This window comes from Chrysochloris asiatica, unplaced genomic scaffold, assembly GCF_000296735.1.
Source record: "Chrysochloris asiatica unplaced genomic scaffold, ChrAsi1.0 scaffold00134, whole genome shotgun sequence".
NCBI classification, from domain to species: domain Eukaryota; kingdom Metazoa; phylum Chordata; class Mammalia; order Afrosoricida; family Chrysochloridae; genus Chrysochloris; species Chrysochloris asiatica.
In genome coordinates this window covers 400,260-422,809 of record NW_006408652.1, presented here as the reverse complement: position 1 = coordinate 422,809, position 22,550 = coordinate 400,260, and the positions used below count along the sequence as shown (strand labels likewise).

At 42.4% G+C, this 22,550-nt stretch overlaps 1 protein-coding gene across 1 annotated transcript; it reads right to left on the bottom strand.

Annotated features, from left to right (window-relative positions):
* Positions 1-468: 468 nt before the first annotated feature.
* Positions 469-1,331, bottom strand: LOC102821196 (opioid growth factor receptor-like). Its single transcript, XM_006869723.1, has 2 exons — positions 834-1,331; positions 469-663 (listed from the first exon to the last, which is right to left on the bottom strand). The coding sequence occupies exons 1-2, from the start codon at positions 1,329-1,331 to the stop codon at positions 469-471; spliced, it is 693 nt and encodes a 230-aa protein (XP_006869785.1).
* Between the last annotated feature and the right edge of the window lie 21,219 nt (positions 1,332-22,550).

The following is a 22,550-nucleotide window of genomic DNA, read 5'->3' as shown; positions in this document are numbered from 1 at the left end:
TCTGAAACTCTGTTCAGGGTCGCTGTGAGTCAGAACCGACACCAGGGCACACAACCACCACCACCATCCTTCACACACCATCCATCTGCCTCCTGACAATCTAAACCCCTATTATCCACTTCCCCCCTTCCCACCTCCAGAACACACAAGAATACCACACCCTTGCTTCCTTGCCTTTTGGTTAACCTGCTAATGATGAAATTTGTCTTCAGAGCTCCGTTCTCACCCAGTCCTTATCCCCACCCTCAGGCTCACTGTGGACCAGGCGGTCTGGCCCCCACCCTGCAGGACCCTACTACTTTCCTCCCTCCTCACACACCCATCTCTTCCCTTCCTTCCCGCCCTCCACACCACCACAGAACTTACAGGACCACATATTTCTTTGCCACAATCTGTGGGTTTTATTTTAATCACCACACATGTAGTATATTTTGGTGATTTAAGATTAGGTCTCCATATAGTTGAGCACTACTCCGGAGCCTTCGCTTTAGTATCAGCGTCTGAAGTGCTCGGCTCCTCTGGGCTCTCTTCCTCCTGTTGATTTTGTTGCGTCTTCTTCTTCTTCCGATACCAGAAGACTAATATTGTTGGCTTTTTTGATCCCGTCGGTCTTCTTGGACTATTCCGAAGGACAGACCTCACTGTAGTGAGGACCTTCTGCAACTGGAAATGAAATAGTGAGAAGATCATTAATTTGAGAGAAGATGATGAGATCATCAAGAGAAGGGATGGGGCTGAGGAAGGGGTATATGCCAGGCAAGGACAGAGTGGAGCTTAGAGGGGGTGGGGGAGGGACAGATGGAGAACAGCAGAAGGGGGGCCCATTATCTTACCTCTTCATCCGTGGCCCGAGGGTGACTGGCAGCCTTTCTTTTCTTCCACTCCTGGGAGCTTGAGCTTGGTTCATTGCTCTCTACTTGCTCCGGATCCTCTATATCTTCCGGATCCTCCGGATCCTCCTGATCTTCCGGATCCTCCTGATCTTCCGGATCCTCCAGATCTTCCGGATCTTCCGGATCCTCCGGATCTTCTGGATCCTCCGGGTCTTCTGGATCCTCCGGGTCTTCCGGATCCTCCGGGTCTTCCGGATCCTCCGGGTCTTCTGGATCCTCCGGGTCTTCTGGATCCTCCGGGTCTTCTGGATCCTCCGAGTCGTCCGGATCCTCTGGATCTTCCGGATCCTCCGGTTCTTCCGGATCCTCCGGGTCTTCCGGATCCTCCGGGTCTTCCGGATCCTCTGAATCTTCCGGATCCTCCAGGTCTTCCGGTGCCTCCAGCTCTTCTGGATCCTCTAGATCTTCCGGATCCGTGTTGGGCTCTTGTGGGTTCATTGTAGCTATACTGTAGCCAACAGTGGTCTACTGCTGGCCTCCTGATCCCCCAATATATATACCCTCCCAGGCAAGGCGGAGTTACACAGTTCAGCATTGTTTGGTCAGCAAGGCACTCCCTCAGCCAATGATAGCACAGGAGTAACTCACACGTCACAAAGCACCTCTCCTAGCAACTAGTGGGTTGGGGTGGGGTGGAGGGGAGTGGGGTGGGGGAGGGGAGAATCCCAGCAAGACCAACATGCTCTGGGTGGAGAGGGGGGACATTTCCTCAACACCTCATGGAAAGCTTTTCCAAACTAACCTGCCTGCCACTCACCGTCCTCATCTCTCCATATTCAATTCTGGTGGCACCCATGGCAGGGAGAACATATTTCCTCAACTCATTCCTCATGAACACCTCCCCCCTGCCCCCCCCCCCATTCAGTGGTTCATTCTGTTCTCTCCCAGCCCTCACTACTTAGTAATTTGAATCCTTACATAAAAATACTCCAAGGTTATTTGGCCATTTTGAAGTTTCAGTAGAGATTGAATCATCCCACTTCCCTACAGCCACGGTCATGGCCATTACCAGATAACTTTCCCTGTGTGTGTGTGTATGTATGGCCGTGCTCTGGAACCTCACGTCTATCTTGAAGTCTTGGGTGATCTCCCGCACCAGCCTCTGGAAGGGCAGCTTCCAGATGAGCAGTTTAGTGGATTTCTGGTAGTTGCAGATCTCCCGCAGCACCAAGGTGCCTGGCCTGTAAAAAAGGGCTTATTCGCCCCACTGGTAGAGGGAGTGCTCTTCCCCCCCCCCCCCCCCCCGTGGATTTCCGGGCAGTCTGCTTGGTTAGGGCCATTTTTCACCAAACACCTAAGTCTGAGGCCTCTTCTGGACTGCTGCATCGCTGTTGCTGTCCAAAGGAGAACCTCAGTCGCCTAGCCAAATAGATGATGATGCTCTAGCGACAAACCACCAAAGCGCTCTGTGCTCTGGATATACTTCTAGAAAGAGATAGTCCTCTATAACCTGCTCATATTTATATTTCATCCTCCTTGGATTCTAAAATCAGTACAGATGACATTGGTTGAGTTAATCCCTTGGTTGCTCTGGAAGAGTGCCGTGGATATTTTTTCCCTGTAGCCTTGAGGATCAGGATCTTTTTTTGGCCCTAGAGTCTTAAGCAGCAGCAGAAGCTGTGTCAGTTCCTAATGAGCCATCTGCTTCTAGGAGTGTGGCCTCTCAACATGCCACGTTATAACTGCTCTTCCTCCACATAACCAACCAACCGATGGACTCCTATCCTCAAACAGCCTACCGTACCTACAGACTCGTGGCACATACAGGCCCTCGTAGTTAATGGGTTCCTGTAAAGCCCAAACCAGAGAAGCAGAGGGGAAGTGGGGACGGGGAATTTTCCCAGGGCAGGAATGAATTTACTTAAGTTTCCAAATGGCAGGAGGGAAAATAATGGGAAGAGAGCTAAGTGAGCTATACCCCTTCTTGCCCGACTTATCTCTTCAGGAAGAAACACTTGGAGTTGTATTTCCTACATAAATTCACCTGCTAAAACTCCAGGGAGCTCATCAGTGGGCAGATGTTCCCACCTAAGTATGGTTACCAGCAAGCATTTAATCAAAATCATGGTTGCATCTGGCTCACATTAAAAGGTTTCTTTTTGTCATTGTCTTTTAAAAGAACAATTCCCCACGCTTATAAATCCTGACTCAGAACATCAATTCCACCTCCCTCCGGAGCTTTGGGGCTACACCAGCCTGCAGAGCCAGAGAGTCAATTCGAGGAGTGCTGCTGAAGTGTCTGTCTTTCCAGTGTTTATCTGCTAGAGCATCTAGGAGTGAAGAACAGTCAGGCAGTGCCACCCGGGGATTCAGTTTCTTTTGTCAAATGTCTACATTGTACGTAGGTGTCTTAGGAATCTAATGCTGCTGTAACAGAAATACTACAGGTGGGTGGCTTTAACAGACAAAAAATGATTCTCTCATCGTTTGCGAGGCTAGAATTCTAAGTCAGTATTTCAGCTCTGAAGAAAGGCTCTCTGTGGGCTCTGGGGATAGGTCATGTCTCTTTTGTCATCTTTAGGCCTGCTGTTCGTTGAAGAATCTCCATGTGTCTCAGCAGCAATCTTCCGCTGGCTTTAGGAAGTTCTCAGGGCAGGGACCCCAGGCCCAAAAACCCATTCCACTCTATGTTCTGCTTTCTTGGTGACAGTAGGTCCCTTGGATTTCTGCTCACTTCTCTCTCCTTGAATCTCTTGTAAGAGAAAAGGTGTTGCTGGCAAAACCTCAGGGAAACTACGTGTGATAGTTAAACTTTTGTATTAACCTGGCTTCTCAGTAGTTTGGCAGTTAAGACCTAGAGCAAAGGGGCGGGGGATAGCTGCCCCCTACAGCCTATGGTATCATTTTGTTTGACCCTGCCAAGGCAACTGCAGTTCCAGCCATCATGTAGTTGTTAAGTGCAGTTGAGTTGGTTCAGACCCATAGTGGCCATGTATAGGGTTTCTGAGGAGTGGCTGGTGAGCCTGAACTGCCATCACATTAGGGGTAAGTTGATTAAATGTTTGATCAAATATGTTGTTGGTAAGTGCCACTGAGTCATTTCTGACCTATAGCTACCCTGTATAGGGTTTCCAAAGAAAGGCTGGAGGGTTTGAACCACTGAACTTTGCGGTTCAAACTGACCTTTCGGTCTAGTGCATTAACACACAGTGCCACACCAGAACTCCTGACCAAATATAACAGGCTAAATTTTAACTTGATAATATTGCACAGCCTTCAAATGATGTTATGAACTTTGGCAGATAAAAGGTTCCCCATCCCTGACCTAGAGAATCATGCAGGACCAGGCAGTGTTTGCTCTGTTGTGCATAGGCTCGCTAGGAGTCAGAACCTGGTAACAATCTCCCATGATGAAATCTAATACAATGTACTGACTTCTATGAGATCTGCTATGAGTAGCCAATGAATTTGAAAGGAAGTTTCCTTAGGTATGTGGCTTGCAACACCTTTTATCTTAAGAGATAAAAGGAGAGAGAAGCAACAAAGAGGGAGACCTATTCCCACCAAGAAAGAAGAGCCAGGAGTGGAGAGTATCCATTGGCCCTGGGCTCCCTGCACTGTGAAACTCCTAGGTCCAGGGGAAGATTGATGGCAAGACACACGTAGATCGCCAAGGAATGCTGGGCCTACGGTTGGTTGAAGGAGACCAGGCCCTTTCCCCAGAACTAGTGCTTTGAATTTGGTCTTCTGGTCTGTTATAGCATGAGTGTCTGTTTGTTTGAAGCCATCCACTTGTGGTATTTCTGTTGTAGAAGCACTAGACAACTAAGACACTCCCCTTACATTGGATCAGGGCTGTGATGCTATTAAGAATGACATCCTAGTGGCACTGTGGATTACACATTGGTCAGCAGTTCAAATCCACCAGCTCCTGTAAAGATTTATAGTCTAAGAAACCCTACACAGCATACTCATGAGTCAGAGTTGACTCAGTGGCAGTGGATTCAGGTTGATTTTGGTTGTCCCACCATTGATCTTCTTACTGATTTATCACATCAGATTACATCATGGGGATCACGATATAATTTCCACATTACATCATTATGTAACTGCAAACCAGAGAATCAAAGGCTAGCCAAGTTGGCACATACTTTGGGGGTGGAGGGGCACACACAATTCAATCCATGACAAGACATGAGGATGGTGAATTTAAATTGAATTCCTAATAGAGATCTGAGTTCAAATCTGGACTCAGCCCTTAGTAACACTGTGAGTTAGGCAACCACTTTACCACTGTGACCTTACTGCTTTCTGTCTCCATCTGGAGATAATTCCTCAAAAGGTTGCAGTAAAGATCAAAGGAGATAACAGAAAAAGTCGTAGCACATTGCCTAGAGAGCAACACATGCTCATTTCATGGTAGTTGGTGTGGCGCATCAGGGTACGCACTAGACCGAACCACTCATGGTGACTGAAACCCAGCAGCTACTCCTCAGAGACCTTATAACTGGTCACTAGGAGTTGGAAGCCCCCCTCGTGTATATGGCTACATAGATACAGCTACAAGCTAATTCCAGATTGTGCTTTTGTGAACTCCTCCACTCCCATGGGTCTGCCCCAACATGCACTCTAAATCATTGACCTTAAATAACTAAAGAAAACATAAAACAAGATGTTACAGAACATGCCAGGATATGCTTGGAAATCAATACAGTTTCACTACAACTATATGCCATCCTTTCATATGAGAGATTTTTTTTTCAAAATCTATGAAACTTGCCAAATTACATAAACTAGAAACACATTCTCTGAAGGCAAAGATAACCCTATGTAGTTTTGTAATCAAGCTTAAATTAGACTACTGTGGAATAAAATACATCTTATACTCTGCAATTTTACCTAGAAATTCGGCATTGGAACTGGCCATACATAATAAGCTTCACACTTTATATATGACTTCCCAAGTTATGCTTTAGCTCTGTAAATTAAACTGTTTTAGACTAACTTAACAAAAACATTTACAAATGCAACAGATAAATTGTGGTCTTTTTGGGGGAACGCTGTGCCCTGCAGTAAGTGTCTGCATATGTCAAGTGTCTTGCCACAGTGTAAGTGAATGACAGACCAGCGTGAGGATTTTAAGCCTCTAAAGAAATGGCTAACTACTGCTTCAGACCACCTGAAGGTCACAGAAATTATCCCTGAGAGGAAAAGGTCTTTAAAATCTTCCTGGTCCAACTACTGTAAAAGACTATGAAAAATAACCCATACTAAAGGGGGTGGATTCTTTGCTGGTTGCTGGGATGTGGGGGTGGAGTGAGGGGAGTGGGACAGAAAGGTGGAGCACAGGTCAGGGAATAGACACAGGATAGTTTGGGTGCTGGGGAGGGGAGCAATATACAAGAAGGGAGAGGGGAATGGGAGAACAATTAGGCAGGTTTGCATGGGCTAAGTGGGACAAAGGTAAATAATGATGTATGCACAACCTTGGAAAAACAGGACTCTGGGATACAGAGATTGAGACATGGTTGGAATGGGGAAAAGGGGGGAAATAATGTTAAAATGCTTGGCTGTCTTTTGAATCTTGGTTTTCCTTGCATTACATTATAAAATAGACACTGGAAGGAGAGAGAAAGGAATAGCCAGAAATAGCACCATAGAAAGTTTGTAAGTCTGTCTTCTGCCTGTAACTGACTAGAATGCCTAAAATGGGGCTACAACATGCCCAGTGAAGGAGGCTCCTGCAGAGCCTCTACATTACATAAGGCTATAGGTGGAATCCTGAACAGCAATCAGAATCTTCAGAGGTGGGAAATTTCCTCTTGAAAGGACGGGCAGACCAGCCTAGAGCAGCAAGAAGAACAGAAGATACTTCTTGAAAGAAAGACCAACAGAAAAAATACAAAACAGTATAGGCAGACCAACTGATTACTACAAGAACAAACAAGTTGCTCACCCAGGAGACATCAAGGCAAGTGGTCGGGTCCCCTCAGAGTAAACCCCCTTCCAAGACTAAGACTGATTGTGAATACATGCTCTGATTGGTGACCACGTTTGTCACAGATAGGGGAAATGAGGGAAAAACAGCAATGAAGATGCAAGCTAAGCTCTGCAACGTTCAATAGACTCCTGTGAACCCGGGTGAAGACCTGGTTGGCCAGCAGTGTGGCAAGACCTGGGGACTCTTGGGCCCAAGTCAGTGACATAGCCACAGAGGACTAGAGTGGAGAGTGAAGCGTCCAGCTAATAAGAAGAGAGGGCATATGCACAAGAACATCCCCACTTGCAGATAATACCCACTTGAACTGGCTACAATGACTGGATGATCAGAGCTCAACTAGAAGAAGAAAGAAGAGGGAAAAAAGTGTAATCTGATACAATTTGATGAACTTGACCTATACTTACGGATGCGGTAGCTCAAAAGAGGGAACAAATCTTTACAGCAAGGATCATCCCCACCTCTTCCATACACAGGGATGGGCAACTTGGACATTGGCTGCCCAAAATGGGGTGGGGGGCTACAAAGGTAAGAAGTGACTGGCTTACAAGCTTTCAAGAGGAAACCTAGATCCAGAGGGCTTGGAGGAAGGTAGAATCTCTACTGAGTAGTATCCAATCTGTCTAGGTGGGGCTGATGAAAGGAAATGCGGTTACGTCTCCTGTGATACAATAGTGAATAATTGTTATCAGGACTGATTGTGAGCTTTGTAAATGTAAAGGTAGACGTTTTGTAGCAAGGAAGGGAATGATTAACTTTGCAGTTTAGGGGCAGCGGTCCCTGGGACCATGAAGGGAGAAGAGCGGAGAGCGGGACCCTACCCAGAGAAGCAGTGATGCCTGAGATGGAGGCAAAGATGATGACATGGAGAGATTGAGCAGCTAGACCCAGAGAGGGAGAGGGGCTGTGTGCTGATGACCAGGGGGCAGGTTGGTTGATGATGCATGGAGGGGATTGTAACCATGGCAATGAAACGATATACAATGTGATAAATGTAAAACTAATGTTCTCCCATGTAAACTGTCACATAATTCACAAGAAAACATAAAAATAAAAAAAAAGTCTTCCTGGTCCAGAAAGGTAAGCAGCATTACCTTTTCCCCTCCTCCTTCCTCAATGTAAATTGGCCAGGCCAGAACTCATGGACTCAAATCCTGGCTTTGTCCCCTGATGTCTGATGCACCTATTGTCTGGTCTCTTTCTGGGCCATCATAGTGCCACTGTCATAATGCTTGTTTCTGTCTCAGAGCCTTCAGGACCACCTCATGCTTTCCCACCCCCTGAACACTTTCTCTGTGGTAATTAATGTTAGGAGAGCTAATATTTACTGAACTTTTACCAGGCACCCCCAACAACCCAAACAGTAGAGCTCAGAGAGGTCATGTGACCTGCCAGAGGACCCAGAAAGGAGAGATAGCAGAGTTGGTATTTGTAGTCTGATTTTTAATACTCATCATTTTATTCATGATGGTCTTAATTCATTTTGCATCTTTTGACAATATTTTTAGGAAAAGAAAGTAGCTACTCATTTTCATCTGCATTGCTTTGATTTCTACCTTAGCAGATACAGTATGCTCTAGGACATACGGCACATAAGATATACTGCATATATATTCTTTTGTCTTTTAAATCAAATCAAATCCAGAACACTTGAAATTAAAATTAAGGTGAAATAATGAAGCTGACCTTGAGAATTTGATAGCAGGGTTTCTGGTACTCCCCAGTGACACTATTGAATGGTGTTCCTCTCCTATCTTTAGGTACTACTGCTTTAGGAGATGCCCCTCACAGCTCTTTCAGTTAATATTGTGATTTCCTAGGCCATCAGTGGTAAGGGTCCCCCACCACCTCTCTCCATATCAAAGTATGAGTTTAGTGACCTGCCTCCATCACAGGTATCACAGGCATGGGCATCAAGGTCTTACCATCTCCAGAGATGGTCTGTGAGTTCAGTATAAGCCCCTGATACCAGAAAAATACAGAGTCCTTTATCTTTTCTTCTAGTCTAAGAGAGCCAAGTTCTCTTGAACTCTCCAAACTGTATAGCCTCCAAATTTCCCTCTGAAGGTTGGTCTGCCTAATTGTCTTCATTCCTACTTAAAGCTAAACAAGCTCACCACTGCCCTCAAGTCAGTTCTAGGGTGGGGCTGCAACATATGGGGCTACCATGAGTGAGTTGGCGTCAACTTGAAGGCAACTAGTATTAATGCTTCTGTGATGAGGCAAAACAATACCTCTTTCTGGTTTTTGTTTTCTCCTCTCTAAATATAATTCAAGGAAAAGAGAGCTTAAGACTGATGCTTGGGATGATAGAATATTGCTATGATGGCAGCACCAAAGCAAGCTTGCAGTCAGTCATCATCACTTGCTTACTTGAATGCTTGACTCATTCATTCAGAATTTTTCCTGGTTATCAACTAAGTGTCAAGCACTAGGGAAGGAAGAGAAGATTAGAGAGAAAACAGACCTAATTCCTGGTTGCTTTCTTGTCCTTGTGAGGCTTACAGTCCTCAGCAAAGGACATTCTGGACATTTCCTTGATGATGTTGGATTGCTGATTACCAGGGGATGGGGAAGGGATGACTTACTGCTTAGGACATTGAATTCTGTCAACTGTGATGAAAAAAATTGGAGGTGGTTAATGGTGAAGGTCACCTAATGTGATAAACAAAGTAGCATTGAAATTGTCCATTTTAAAGACTGTTGCGATGGCAAATGTTATGTTATATCTGTATCTACCACAATAATAATAATGAAGACCGAACAGTTGATGAGCAATCTGGCCTATTTATTAAGTGCTTATTCCAAAAGGCAAGAAATAAGAAGTCCTATTGAACTTGTTGAGGCTAGTTATGTCATGCCATTGTGGCCATCTATTTGGTCATGGGAACTTCCACCCTAGCTTTTACTGCAAGAAAAAGACTTGGACTAAAAGACAGTAATGGATAGATGGATCAAACAAACGGCATTGCAGGAGAAATCCGAATCGCCATGTGTTTCTAAGCAACACATATAAACCCTAAGAAGCTGCGTTCAGAAACACAATGACATTTGACTCTGGAGGAGTAAAATGAAATCTTACTTTTATTCAGTACAAGTTATTTCAGGTTCTCTGGTGCCGTGGCCAACTTATATGGCTTTCCTCAGTCACTATCCCTGAAAAAAAAAAAAATAAATCAATCAATTTACCTGTGAATGTGGTCAGCCCTTGGCAGTTCCACCTTATCTGGATCGACCTTGGAATCTTACCTCAGGGCACTGTGACATTAAAATAATTGGTTGAAAAGTAGAAAAGTCCATTTACATGCCTTAGATAGAGGTGGAAGTATGGAAGCCGCAGTAAAGAAAGCAAACAACATATTGCATTAGGCAAATCTACTTCACAGGACCTATTCAAAGTGTTAAAGAGCAAAGACTAAGCCTGACTCAAGCTTAGTGGGTGCAGCAATGGGCTCAGGTGTAGCAATGATTGTGCGGTTAGCACTGGGTCGGGTAGTGTTTCTTTATTCTGTTGTGTATAGAGTCCCTATGAGTTGGTGCTGATTAGATGGCATCTAACAACAACAACAACAGAGCAAGGTGGGGAGTATCCAGCCCTCCGACCATATGTTGTCATAGCGACCTTGTTTCCAGGGAGCGCCTGGTGAGTTTGAACCGCTGACCTTTGGGTTCAAACCGGCCTTGCAGTCTAGTGCTTTATCCCACAATGCTACACCAGGACTTCTTCATACCATATATAGCAGTAGCAGTAGCAGTAGCAGTAGCAGTAGCAGTTAGGTGCCTTTGAGTGTATACTCATAGCGACCCTATGCACAGCAGAACGAAACACTGCCCAGTTCTGGGCCAACCTCACAATAGTTGCAAGGCCTGAGCCCATCGCTGCCACCACTGTGCCAATCTATCTCGTAGGGGTTCTTACTCTTTTTCTCCGACCCTTCATTTTAGCAAGCATGATATCTTTCTTCAATGGCTGGTCCATCCATATAATATGTCTGCAGTTTGAATGACGAAGTTTGACCATCCTGGCTTCCAAGGAGCATTCTTGCAGTACTACTTCCATCACAGATTCTGTTTATACTACTGGCAGTCCATGGTACTTTTAATCTCCTAACACCATAAATCAAAAGCATCAATTCTTCTACAGTTGTCCTTATTCATTGTCCAACATTTGTATGCATCTAAGATTATTGAAAATATCATGGCTTGGATCCTTAGTCCTCGAACTGATATCTTTGCTCTTCAACACTTTAAAGAGGTCTTGTGCAACTGATGTGCCAAATGCAACACATCATTTGATTTCTTGACTGCTGCTCCCATTAGTGTTGATGATTGATCCAAGCAAAATGAAGTCTATAACAACTTCGATCTTTTGTCCATTGATATGGATGTTTATTGGTCCAGTGGTGGGATTTTTGTTTTTTTAAAACATGAAAATACAACCCATACCTAAGGCTGTGGTCTTTAATCTTCATCAAATCTGTTCTTTAGATAATCTTTAAATTCAGGCAGGATATAATCCAGGTCATATTTTGGCTCTCGTGGACTTGTTTTCATTTTCTTCAGCTTTAGCCTAAATTTGCATATGGTCTGTTCCTCAGTCTGTCCCTGGACTTGTTTTGGCTGATGATATGGAGTTTTTCCAATGTCTCTTTCCACAGATGTAGTCAATTTGATTTCTGTGTAATCCAGGTATATGTTGTTGTTGTTGTCAAGTGCTGTTGGTCGATTGCGACCCATAGCAACCCTGTATAGGGTTTCTGAGGAGCAGCTGGTGAGCTTGAACCACCAGCCTTGCAGTTCAAACAGCTTTGCAGTCTCACTCATTAACCCACAGGTATATAGTCATCTTTTATGTTGTTTAAAAAAGATATTTGCAATGAAGCAATCATTGGTCTTACAAAACCCTTGTCATCCAATCTCCAGCATCATGTCTATCACCAAGGCCATATTTTCCAACCACTGATGCTTCCTGTTTCCAACCTTTGCATTCCAATTGCCAGTAATTATCAATAAATCTTGATTGCATGTTTGATCAGTTTCAGACTGAAGAAATTGGTAAAATTCTCCAGTTTCTTCATCACTGACTTTGGTGGTTGGTGCATAAATTGAATAATAGTGTTATTAACTGGTCTTCTTTATAGGCATATGGATATATCCTATCACGGGCAGCATCGTACTTCATGACGGATCTTGAGGATGAATGTGATGCCATTCCTCTTTGATGTGTCATTTCCGGCATAATAAACCATGTGATTGTAAGATTCAAAATAGCCAACTCCAGTCCATTTCTTCTAATGCCTAGGATATTGATGTCTATGCGTTCCATTTCATTTTTGACAATTTCCAATTTTCCTAGATTCATACTTCATACATTCCATGTTCCGATTATTAATGGCTATTTACAGCAGTTTTTCTTCATTTTGAGTTGTACTCCATCAGCAAATGAGGGTCCCAAGATCTTTACTCCATTAACAGCAGCATCAAGGTCAACTCCTAGTCATATTTTGAGTGCCTTCCAACCGGAGGGTTTCATCTTCTGGCACTGTATCTGAAAATATTTGGTTACTCTTCACCATGTTTCTGTTTCAGTAGTCAGTAATCTGGTGCTGACAGTGTTCCACTGCTATGTATAAGATTTTCAGTGACTAAATATTCCAAAGTAATATGTCACTCTTTGTTCCTAGCGTGTCTTTGTCTGGAAGCTTATCTGAAACCTGTCCAGTGTGAAAGACCCTTCTGGCATTCAGAATACCAGTGGCAAAGCTTCCAGAATCACAGCGACACACCATCCACCACAGTACGACAAACTGACAGATGAATGGTCATTTGAACCATATAAGGGCCACAGAGTCATTTTGTCTTGTCCTGCCAAGGCAACTGAAGTTCCAGCATTACGGTGAGTTAATTAAATGTTTGACCACATACAGCAAGCTAATTTTTAATCTGATAATTGTGTATGACCCACGAATGATGGTACAAATTTTGGCTGGATAAAGGTTCCTCACCTTTGTCTTAGATAATCTCTTTCACTGAGTTTTTATTTATTTATTTTGTGTGTGTGTTTTGTGTATTTTTTCTTTTTTTGTAAATTTACTTAGGTTTCTAGCTAAATTGACCTGCTTTGGAAGAGCCCTGGTGTGGCTCAGTAGGATAAGCATTGGACTGGTAACTAGAAGGTCAGCAGTTCAAACCCACGTATACAACATCACTATAAGTCAGAACTGAATCAATAGCACACAACAACCACTGCTGTAATGTCATTTTTTTTTTCACATTTAGTAAAATCAAGTTTTAATGATAACTGAATAATATTGATTAAATTCTTGTACTTTCTAAATTGAAATCAGGTATGTAGGTGTCTAAGTCAGCAACTAGTTAAGTCTCACAGAGATCATAGTAATCCTTTCTGATACCATGTAACCCCAAATAGACAATGCAGTCCTAGTTAATCCTCTCTTCTCTTGTGGGAGAACTGTTTCTACTAGTTTTACATCTGCTTTAGTATCTTTAGTTCTCCAGTTTCTTTAGATCAAGCAAGAGGCACATGGGGTTCACAGTACCACTGCTATTTACAATTTTGCTTGAATTCATGTTTGCCAACCCTCTACCAAGAAAGTGAGCTCAGGCCTGTGGGCAGTAAAGTGTTACCACTAAACACTAGGTAGGAAAGAGTTGTATAGTAGCTACTCTCTTAAGACTATGAATTAGCAGGTCATACCCAATATTGGTAGGTGGTCTTGGGCTGCACGGAAGTGGCCCATTTTTTAAAGAAATTTATTATATTTTTCATGCTCCAGTCTCCAAACTAAGGAGCTCTGGTAGCGTAGTGGTTATGAATAGGGCTGCTAATCTCACAGTCAGCAGTTCGAAACTACCAGCTGTTCTGCGGGAGAAAGATGAGGCTTTCTGCTTCTGTAAAGATTTACAGCCTCAGAAACCATGTACAGAGTAGCCATGAGTCGGAACCAACTCCACAGCACATAACAACAACTCTCCACACTAATGGCGTTACCTAAAAAATAAAAAGTAAATGTGTGTGTGTGTGTGTGTGTGTGTATATATATATATATATATATATATATATATATAGAGAGAGAGAGAGAGAGAGAGACACATACAGGAGGGGGGCTTCAAAAAGTTCATTGAAAAATTCAATTAAAAGATATATTCCCCACCCCACCCTGATTGGTACAAAAAGAGTATTGAAGATTAAGTGAGAGGAAGCTGTAGTATCAATATCAGAGACTAATTGGACCACAAAAGTTCAACTAGTCTGATCCTTTATAGAAAAAGTCTGATGCCTCCTAAAGTACACAGTGGAGTCCTGGTGTTGTGCTTTCAGATCAGCACCAGACTGCTAACCACAAGGTTGGCTGCTCTCAACCCACCAGTCTAACACAATAAATTATAATAAAACCTCAGAAACTGTCTCTATCATAATGTGTTTGGAGAGTCAAACACATACAAGAAGTTAGTCAACATAAAGTTAAATTGTACAGCCTTCATAGATAAGGTGGTGTGGAGTCAGTTCCAACTCACAGCGACACTGTATAGAATTTCCAAGGCTGTAAATCTTTACAGAACAGAAAGCCTCCTCTTTCTCCCAAGGACCAACTGGGACATTCACACTGCAGACCTTATACCAGCCCAACTCCCAACTCGTAACCCTCTATACCCCCAGGGCTTCTTTATAGATAACATGGTGGGCTGTGGTTACGTGCTGTGGAGTCAGTTCTGACTCATAGCGACCCTGTACAGGGCTTCCGAGGCTGGAAATCTTTATGGGAGCAGAAAGCCTCATCTTTCTCCATTGGAACAGCTGGGAGTTTTGAACTGCTGACCTTGCAGTTCACAGCCTGATTTGTAAGCACTACGCTACCAGACCTCCTTTATAGATAACATAGATAAGGTGAAAAGCAATTTCCCTCTTTGCTAGAATGAATTAACAGCATAATGTGTTACTCAGATATTTTTTGTTGTTGTTCATTCAGACCTAGCTGAAGAGCAAGTCCAACTTTTGTCTCCAAAGAGATTAATCAGATTTAATGGGTTCATTGGCACAGTGACATGCCCAAAGCAAGTAGATGGAAATAGATTTTGCCTGTCATAGTGATAGGGTTTTGCCAAGCTCTGAATGATACCATTTAATGGCAGTACTAAAACAGATGATTATATATATATATATATATATATATATATATGTTTCAGCTAAAGGAATTTCTTGCTCTCACCTAAAAACAAAAGATTAGTCAAATCTGTTTCCATATGCATATAACAAGTGGTAGTGGTGGCGTGTTCCATTGAGTCGTTCCCATCAATAGTGACCCCGTATAGGATTTTCTAGGCTGTAACTGTACAGGACAAGAAAGCCTAATGTTTCTCCCACAGAGTGACTGGTCGATTTGAAACGCTGACCTTGAGGTTAGCAACCCAGCTCACAATCACTACACTACCAGGGATCTTTGTATAATACGTTTTGTTGTTGTTGTCAACTGTAGTTGAATAGTTCCAACTCATAGCGACCCTGTATAGGGTTTCTGAGGAGTGGCTGGTGGATTTGAACTGCTGATATTGTGGTTCAAAGCAAACTTGGGGTCCAGTGAATTATCCTACAGTACCACACCAGTTCCTTGAAAAGCTACAGCTATGTTAACCCACCTGTTGTGTGCCACATTTTGTCAGTTAGGAAAACAGACCTGTGACTTTGCTATTGTTGTTGTCAGGTGCTGTTGAGTCTTTTCCCACTCATAGCAACCCTATGTACAACAGAAACACTGCCTGCTTTAGGTGCATTATCCTAACCCCTATTAGTAGCCATGGTAGGCATGTTGTTGTTGTTGTTGTTAAGTGCCCTCGATTTGGGAATGACTCATAGTGACCTTATGCACCACTGAATGAAACACTGCCCAGTCCTGGGCTCCCCTCACAATTGTTGTCATGCTTGAACCCATTGATGCTGCCACTTGGCCAATCCATCTTGCTGGGGGTCTTCCTCTTTTTCTCTGACCCTTTACCCTACCAAACATGATATCCTTCTCCAGCGACTGCTCCCTCCTGACAATATGTCCGAAGTATGAGAGATGAAGTTTGGCCATCTTGGCCTCCAAGGAGCACTCTGGCTGCACTTCTTCCAACACAGATCTGTTGGTTCTTCTGGCAATCCATGGCACTTTCAATATTCTCCTCCAACACCATAACTCAAATGCATCAATTCTTCTATGGTCTTCCTTATTCACTGTCCAACTTTCACATGCAAATGAGGTTACTGAAAATACCATGGCTTGGGTCAGGCACACCTTAGTCCTCAAGCTGATATCTTTGCTCATCAACACTTGTTAAAAGGTCTTGTGAAGCAGATTTGCCTAATGCAATATGGTAGGTATAATAATAGCCCCAATATTGTCATGTTCTATTTCCCAAACCTATGAATATATTCCTAGGTTCTGGGAATTAGGGCATGAGAGTTGTGGTGTGGCGCTGAAGGATAAGCACTGGACTGGTAACCATGGTGTATACTCATAATTGAACTTTCTCCCTGCACATTTCCTGACCATCAGAATTCGCTTTCAAGGTGAAACCTAGTCTCTGTCCTTGGAAATGATCTCTAAAGTGCCTCCCATTTCCTAGAATGGACGTTTCTATGCTTTTCTGATTTAATGATTTCAGTCCTAACTGTTTACTAGTAGAGTTGATAAGAATGCTTCCTCTTCTGCAATTTCATTGACACATTCCTCCAAAGAATTTCTTTATATTTCTTATGAAATTGAGCATAGAAGGACTGTGAAGTGAATAATGGATGTGGGTTATAGGATTTCTTATGCTGACCTTAAGGAAAATAAGCTACAGGGACTCGTGGGACAAGTGACTATTTCATGTTGGTGCATCTGGCCTTAGTCTGCCTCTGTTGTTGTAGTGAAACTAGAGAGCACTTGAGCAGTAAGCATTATGGTGGCCTAAGAAACAAAATGAGGGTGGAAAGCTAACATTGTGTTAAACCTAAACCGTAAATGTAGTTATAAGCAGGGAAACGACAGGCTCAGGAAATACAGAGGCAGCACTATGTGGTAGAAATAGCACAGGCTCTGTAATCAGATATGTGGTTGTTGTTATGTGCCGTGGAGTCGGTTCTGACTCATAGCGACCCTGTACAGGGTTTCTGAGGCTGTAAATCTTTACGGGAGCAGAAAGCCTCATCTTTCTCCCATGGAACAGCTAGCTGGTAGTTTCGAACTGCTGTCCCTGAGGTTCACAGCCCGATTCGTAACCACTATACTACCAGAGCTCCTTGTAATCAGGTATATCTAGGTTCAAAAACCAGCTCCACCACTTGCAGACTGTCTTTCTTTAGCAAAGTCACTGAGCTTCTCTGAGTCTGTCTTCTCACATGTAAAACTGGGGGCGTGATAATTCCCTCAGGGAGTGCCTGTGAAACTGAATGAGATTGTGAGCGCTTGTTCATATTAAGGTCAGGGCAGTTGTCCAGCACATTGTTTGCTGTGTAGTAAGTGCTCAATAAATGTCATTTTGCTTCCTTCCTTCTTGCTTTCTGAAGAGAAAACATGATTTGAAGATCCAGTCCCTTTTGCAAAAGCTTAGCCTTAAAGACTGCTACATTATTACTTCTTGAGATGAATTTGTAAAATTTAGAAATAAATTTAGAGGCTAATTTTAGATGTAAAGAAATCACTGTAAAGAATTAACTGCTGCCTTTAGAGTCTTTCTGCGTGTTTCTCTCAAGGTAGACATTAAAAATTGGAAAATGAGGACCTTGTGTAGCCCAGTTCAGAGAAAGTCTGATTGAACTTGGATTTTCTGATTAGGGTGGTAACATAAAAATGTTATTTGGTGGGATATAGAATTGCTGGTAGTCATTCTAAACGTAGTTGAATTTAAAAGGCAAATAATGGTGGATATTAATGGTGTGAACTAGGGCAGAGATTTGAAAATACAACTTGGGTCAGATGATAAGATGTGGAGGGAGGCAAAGAAGCTGTCCCCACAAAAGTGGCAGTGGGATCATTGGAAGCTTCCAGAACACACTATGCTATCCTAGAGGTCCCTTACAAATGCAAAAATATAAGAAAAGAATATAAAACAATGCTAGCTCCTGAAATCCCTCACCTTTTGAAAGGCACAGGAATGAAAATATGCAGCATTGACATGCACAGAAAAAGCATCATCAGGATACCCAAGGACTACAGATGTTCCCATCTCACCCAGCTTGGTCCTGGGCATCTATATTTTCTGAATCAAATAGTCTAGTGCAATTTGAAGAACTCAGTATATTTTAATCTCTTAGAAAATGGGTAGTTTTGTGAAAATAGAATCATTTCTGTCTATGAAAAAAAGACAGAGAATTGTCATTTAAAGGATTTTGTATGCATACATGTCAAGTTTGGAGAGGTTCTTTTAAGTCTGTAATGCGATTTTCGAGCTAGAACAGGCACTCGCCAAGTTACATGTGCACAGCTTATTCCAAGCAGCTTATTCCAGCAGCACAGAAGAAATGATGCCCTTCTGGTTGACACTTCTTACTCTCCATCTCAGGCAAGATAGTTTTCCTTGCTACCATTAGATTCCCTTCAGATTGCTACCAGAACAATTGGTAATGGAGGTGAGAAACGTCTGGGCTTTGTGATAGTTAAAATGCAGAGCTTCCAACCGGTTCTGCCTGCTTCTGTCATAGCCAATGCAGCCAAACTGGAAATTAGTAAAATATGGGTGAACCAGAATAACACAACAGGAAAAATTACCCATCAGCGCCGTGCAAGAAACGTAATCTCCTCCTTAGAAACCAAGAGCAGCATGTGCACTGCCTAGCAATCAGAGCTCTGACTCAGCACAATTGCTGGGCCCGCTCAAAGACGGTGGCAGACCATGCCAGTTTGAGTGTGTGTCACTCTGCACTGTCCTGGCAAGAATCCAGTCTCCAGCATCAAGTTACTGAACGGCTTGTTTTGCGTCTTCCAAGTCTTCCATTCACAGGCTTTGACCTGTTATTTTTCCCATTCTAGTGATTGTTATGCTTCACCCCCATTTTTTTAAAAATTGGATGTCTTCTAGTTTTGCTTTGCCAGTCATGACTGAACCAATTCTACCCATCTTGAAGGCCAGTTAAAATGACTGAAAACTCGTAAGGTACTGTGCTGCACTCTCACCCTACGACATAAACTATATTATATACACTATTTTAAAGGTCAGCAGGTAGCCACAAGGTCCAGGCCCAAAAAGGATTATATTCAAAGAAACCAGTGTGTTGGCAATAAAAATGATGACAAGTATTTAGTATTTCTTTATCTTCTCTCCCTAAGTTCAAAAAGATTCATCAGGTGCTTCCTTTCCTTGGGGATCCCCTGGCTGGTGTAAATGATCGAGGCACTCAGCTGCTAACTGAAAGAGGTCAGTAGCGCAGAAGACATTCCTGGTAATCCACTTCCCCCGGTGGTGCAGACAGTTCTACAAGGGTTGTCATGAGTCAGAGTCAACGTTGGTGTTTACTCATTTGTACTTTCTTTTATCCTTTCCCTTGAAGTGACTGGGGACCACAGGGCTTATGGACCCGGGATCATTGGGGACTGAAACAGAAGGGCTGAATGAGTGGTTGTACTCAGTAAGGCAGCTTGGGCAGTGGGGCTGCAGGATGAGTGCGCTTAACCTCTCCAGTCTCTTCTCTAGCTTCCAGTCACTTGAGCTGCCTTTTCTTTCCTTTAATGTATCATCCCACCTAGTTACTATCTCCTTCATCTACAGTGCTTCTAAAACCCATATCCTTTACTTGCTTTGTTGTTGTTAAGTGCCAAAAACTCAGTTCTGATCCATAGCAACCCTGTATAGGGGTTCTAAGGAGCAACAACCGCCGACCTTGTGGTTCAGACCAACCTTGAGTTCTACAGCTCCGTACCAGGACTCCTTACATTCTTTTTTCCAGTCTCAGCTCAAGTAACATTTCTTTAGGGAAGCTGTCACTGGTCAAAATTCTCCCTAAGTCTATGTCTAGTTCCTTTGTAAAATGTTCTATGTAACCATGGCCTTGATCTTAATCAAATTGTGCTCTCATTTATATGATCATGTAATAAATAGGTCTTTTATCTACTAGAGAAACAGTAAGATCCAAGAGAACCATGTCTGCTTTTGTTTAAATATTGTATTGGCATCATCTATCACAAGGAGCACATAGTTGAAGATTAATAAATGTTCAAAGAGGGAAATAATAAAATAAAAATATCTTACTCTCAAAGACATAATTTATAAATGTTTTAGTATACATAGGTGAATTTTCTATGAGCCCATTTTGAACTAAAGTTGAAGATTCAGACTGAATATGTTAACTAACTTTCTTTACAATTAGAAAAGCATGCTGACATCACTGTTGCACCTGGTGACAGTTATTTTTTATATAAAAATATCTTAAAATGATGCAATTATATTTTAACCTGATGATAAATCAAATTAATGTGCTCTAACTCTTGATTTTATCAAATCACCTTTAGTTTGAATAATGAAATGTCTACACTGAGCCAAGACATTATTTTGGTTTCAACTGTCTATATTTGAGAATGTTGTGTCTATTCAAATGGTATCAAAGAGTTAGGTGGAATTGTAGGCTCTACTGACAAATTTATTTACTGATCTGTTTTCATAAAAAATATCTTCAGAAACTCTTTTTACATTAAAAAGCTTTGGGTCAGTCCGCAACAGTAAAACCTTTTAAATACCGATATTCATAAAAGTTTGTTCTCTTTCATATTCCTCTTGCCTAGAACAAGAGGAGAAAATTGTTGTATTGATACATGCAATGCCTAGGCTTATTCTTAAATGATGGGAAATATGAAAGTTCAAGATTAGAGGGAGGATGTGGGTAAGTCAAAAAGTATTGCTACTGTGGTTCCCATTCATATATGCACCAGTTTATTCCAATAAAAACATGTTTAAACATGTCTTTGCAGTCAGTAGATAGCAGCAGACAAGTTCTGTTAGAAATAGACTTGGGCTAGTTAATAAATTCAAGACAAAGAAGGTTATGGTAACTTGCTTTTGCCACTCCAAAGGGCTAATCATGGCAGATTGTACTGAAGGATACAGCTTATTAGGAAGAAGTTTTAGGAAAATGGAAAGCTGCATTATTGAGAACAAAAGCGTAGAAAGGTATGCCTAGAGTTGTTTGGGGTTTGTTTTTCTATCACAACAATGCAACTGTTCATCCTCGAAGAGTAACAATGACTTCACACACTGATATTTTTGTGTAATATGTCTGATCTGGTAGCAATACTTTCCTCCTTATCCTCATATAAATCAAAACCAAATCCACTTCCACTGTAGACTCAATTCCAACCCATAAAGCCCCTATTGGACAGGAGAACTGCTTCATAGAATTTCTGCGACTATGAATATGGAAATAGACAGCCTCAATTTTCTCCCAAAAAGCAGCTGGTGAGTTTGAACTACCAACCTTATAGTTAGCAGACCAATGCTTAATGCCCTGTGTCATCAGGGTTCCTTTATCCTCATATGTTGTTGTTGTTAAATGTTGTCGAGTCAGTGCCAACTCATAGTAACCCTTTATAGGATTTCTGATGAGCATGTGGTAATTCGAACCACTGACCTTGTACTTCAAGCCCACCTATCTGTCCAGTGCATTATTGTGCAGCGCCACACCAGGACTCCTTACCCTCTTATATGTCATTGTTGTTATTAAGTGCCATCAAGTCAGTTCTGACTCATAGCAACCCTGTATAGGGTTTCCGAAGAGCAGCTGGTAAGTTTGAACTGCCAGCCTTGTGGTATAAACTGACTTTGAGGTTGAAAGCTTATCCTATAGTGCCACACCAGGACTCCTTACCATCATATAGTATTTAATAATTATATCCTAGGATTGGACCAAAAGAGAACCAAGCAAATTAAGTTTCAGGGCAGGGTATAAATTTTATACATAGCACAACTTCCACAAGAAAAAGTAAAAATATCGATAGAAAAATAGTGGCCTCTTGTAAAACCAAAGTGTTTCAAATAAGGAAATTAAAAAATGAGAATTCCTGTTTGTTAGGTGCCATCAATCTGTTCTGAATCATAGCAACCTTATGCACAACAGAATGAAACACTGCCAGGTCTTGTGCGATCTTCACAACTGGTGGTACAGTTAAGACCATGCTACTGTGTGGCACTGTGGGTTAATGCGCTGGACTGGAAAGCTGTTTGAACTGCAAGGTTGGCAGTTCAAGCTCACCAGCTGTTCTTCAGAACCCTATACAGGGTCGCTATGGGTCAGAATTGACTGATGGCACTTCCCAACAACAACAATTGCCACTATGCCAGTCCATCTCCTTGGGAGTCTTCCTCTTTTTTGATGACCCTTCTCTTTACCAAGCATGATGTATTTCTCCAGGGACTGGTTCCTTCTGATAATATGTGCAAAGTGTGAGAGTTGAAGTGTTACCATACTATCCTGACTTGTAAGGAGCACTCTGGCTATACTTCTTCCAACAGAGATTTCTTTGTTCTTTTGGCAGTCCATGATGCCTTCAATATTCTTCTCCAATACCATAATTAAAATGCAGTGAGTCTTCTCTGGTTTTCCTTATTCATTGTCCAGTTTTCACATGCATATGAGGTGATTGAAAGAAAATACCATGACACGGATCAGGCACACCGTAGTCCTCAAACTTAACCTCTTTGCTCTTGAACACTTTTAAGCAGTCTGTTTCAAGTTCTGTCACCCCAAA

Bases quoted from the DNA above. Each gene is read 5' to 3' on its own strand.
- LOC102821196 (XM_006869723.1), bottom strand. From the start codon at position 1,331: ATGAACCCACAAGAGCCCAACACGGATCCGGAAGATCTAGAGGATCCA. The intron at 664-833 runs GTAAGATAATGG...TTTCATTTCCAG, and splicing joins CTCGGGCCACGGATGAAGAG to TTGCAGAAGGTCCTCACTAC.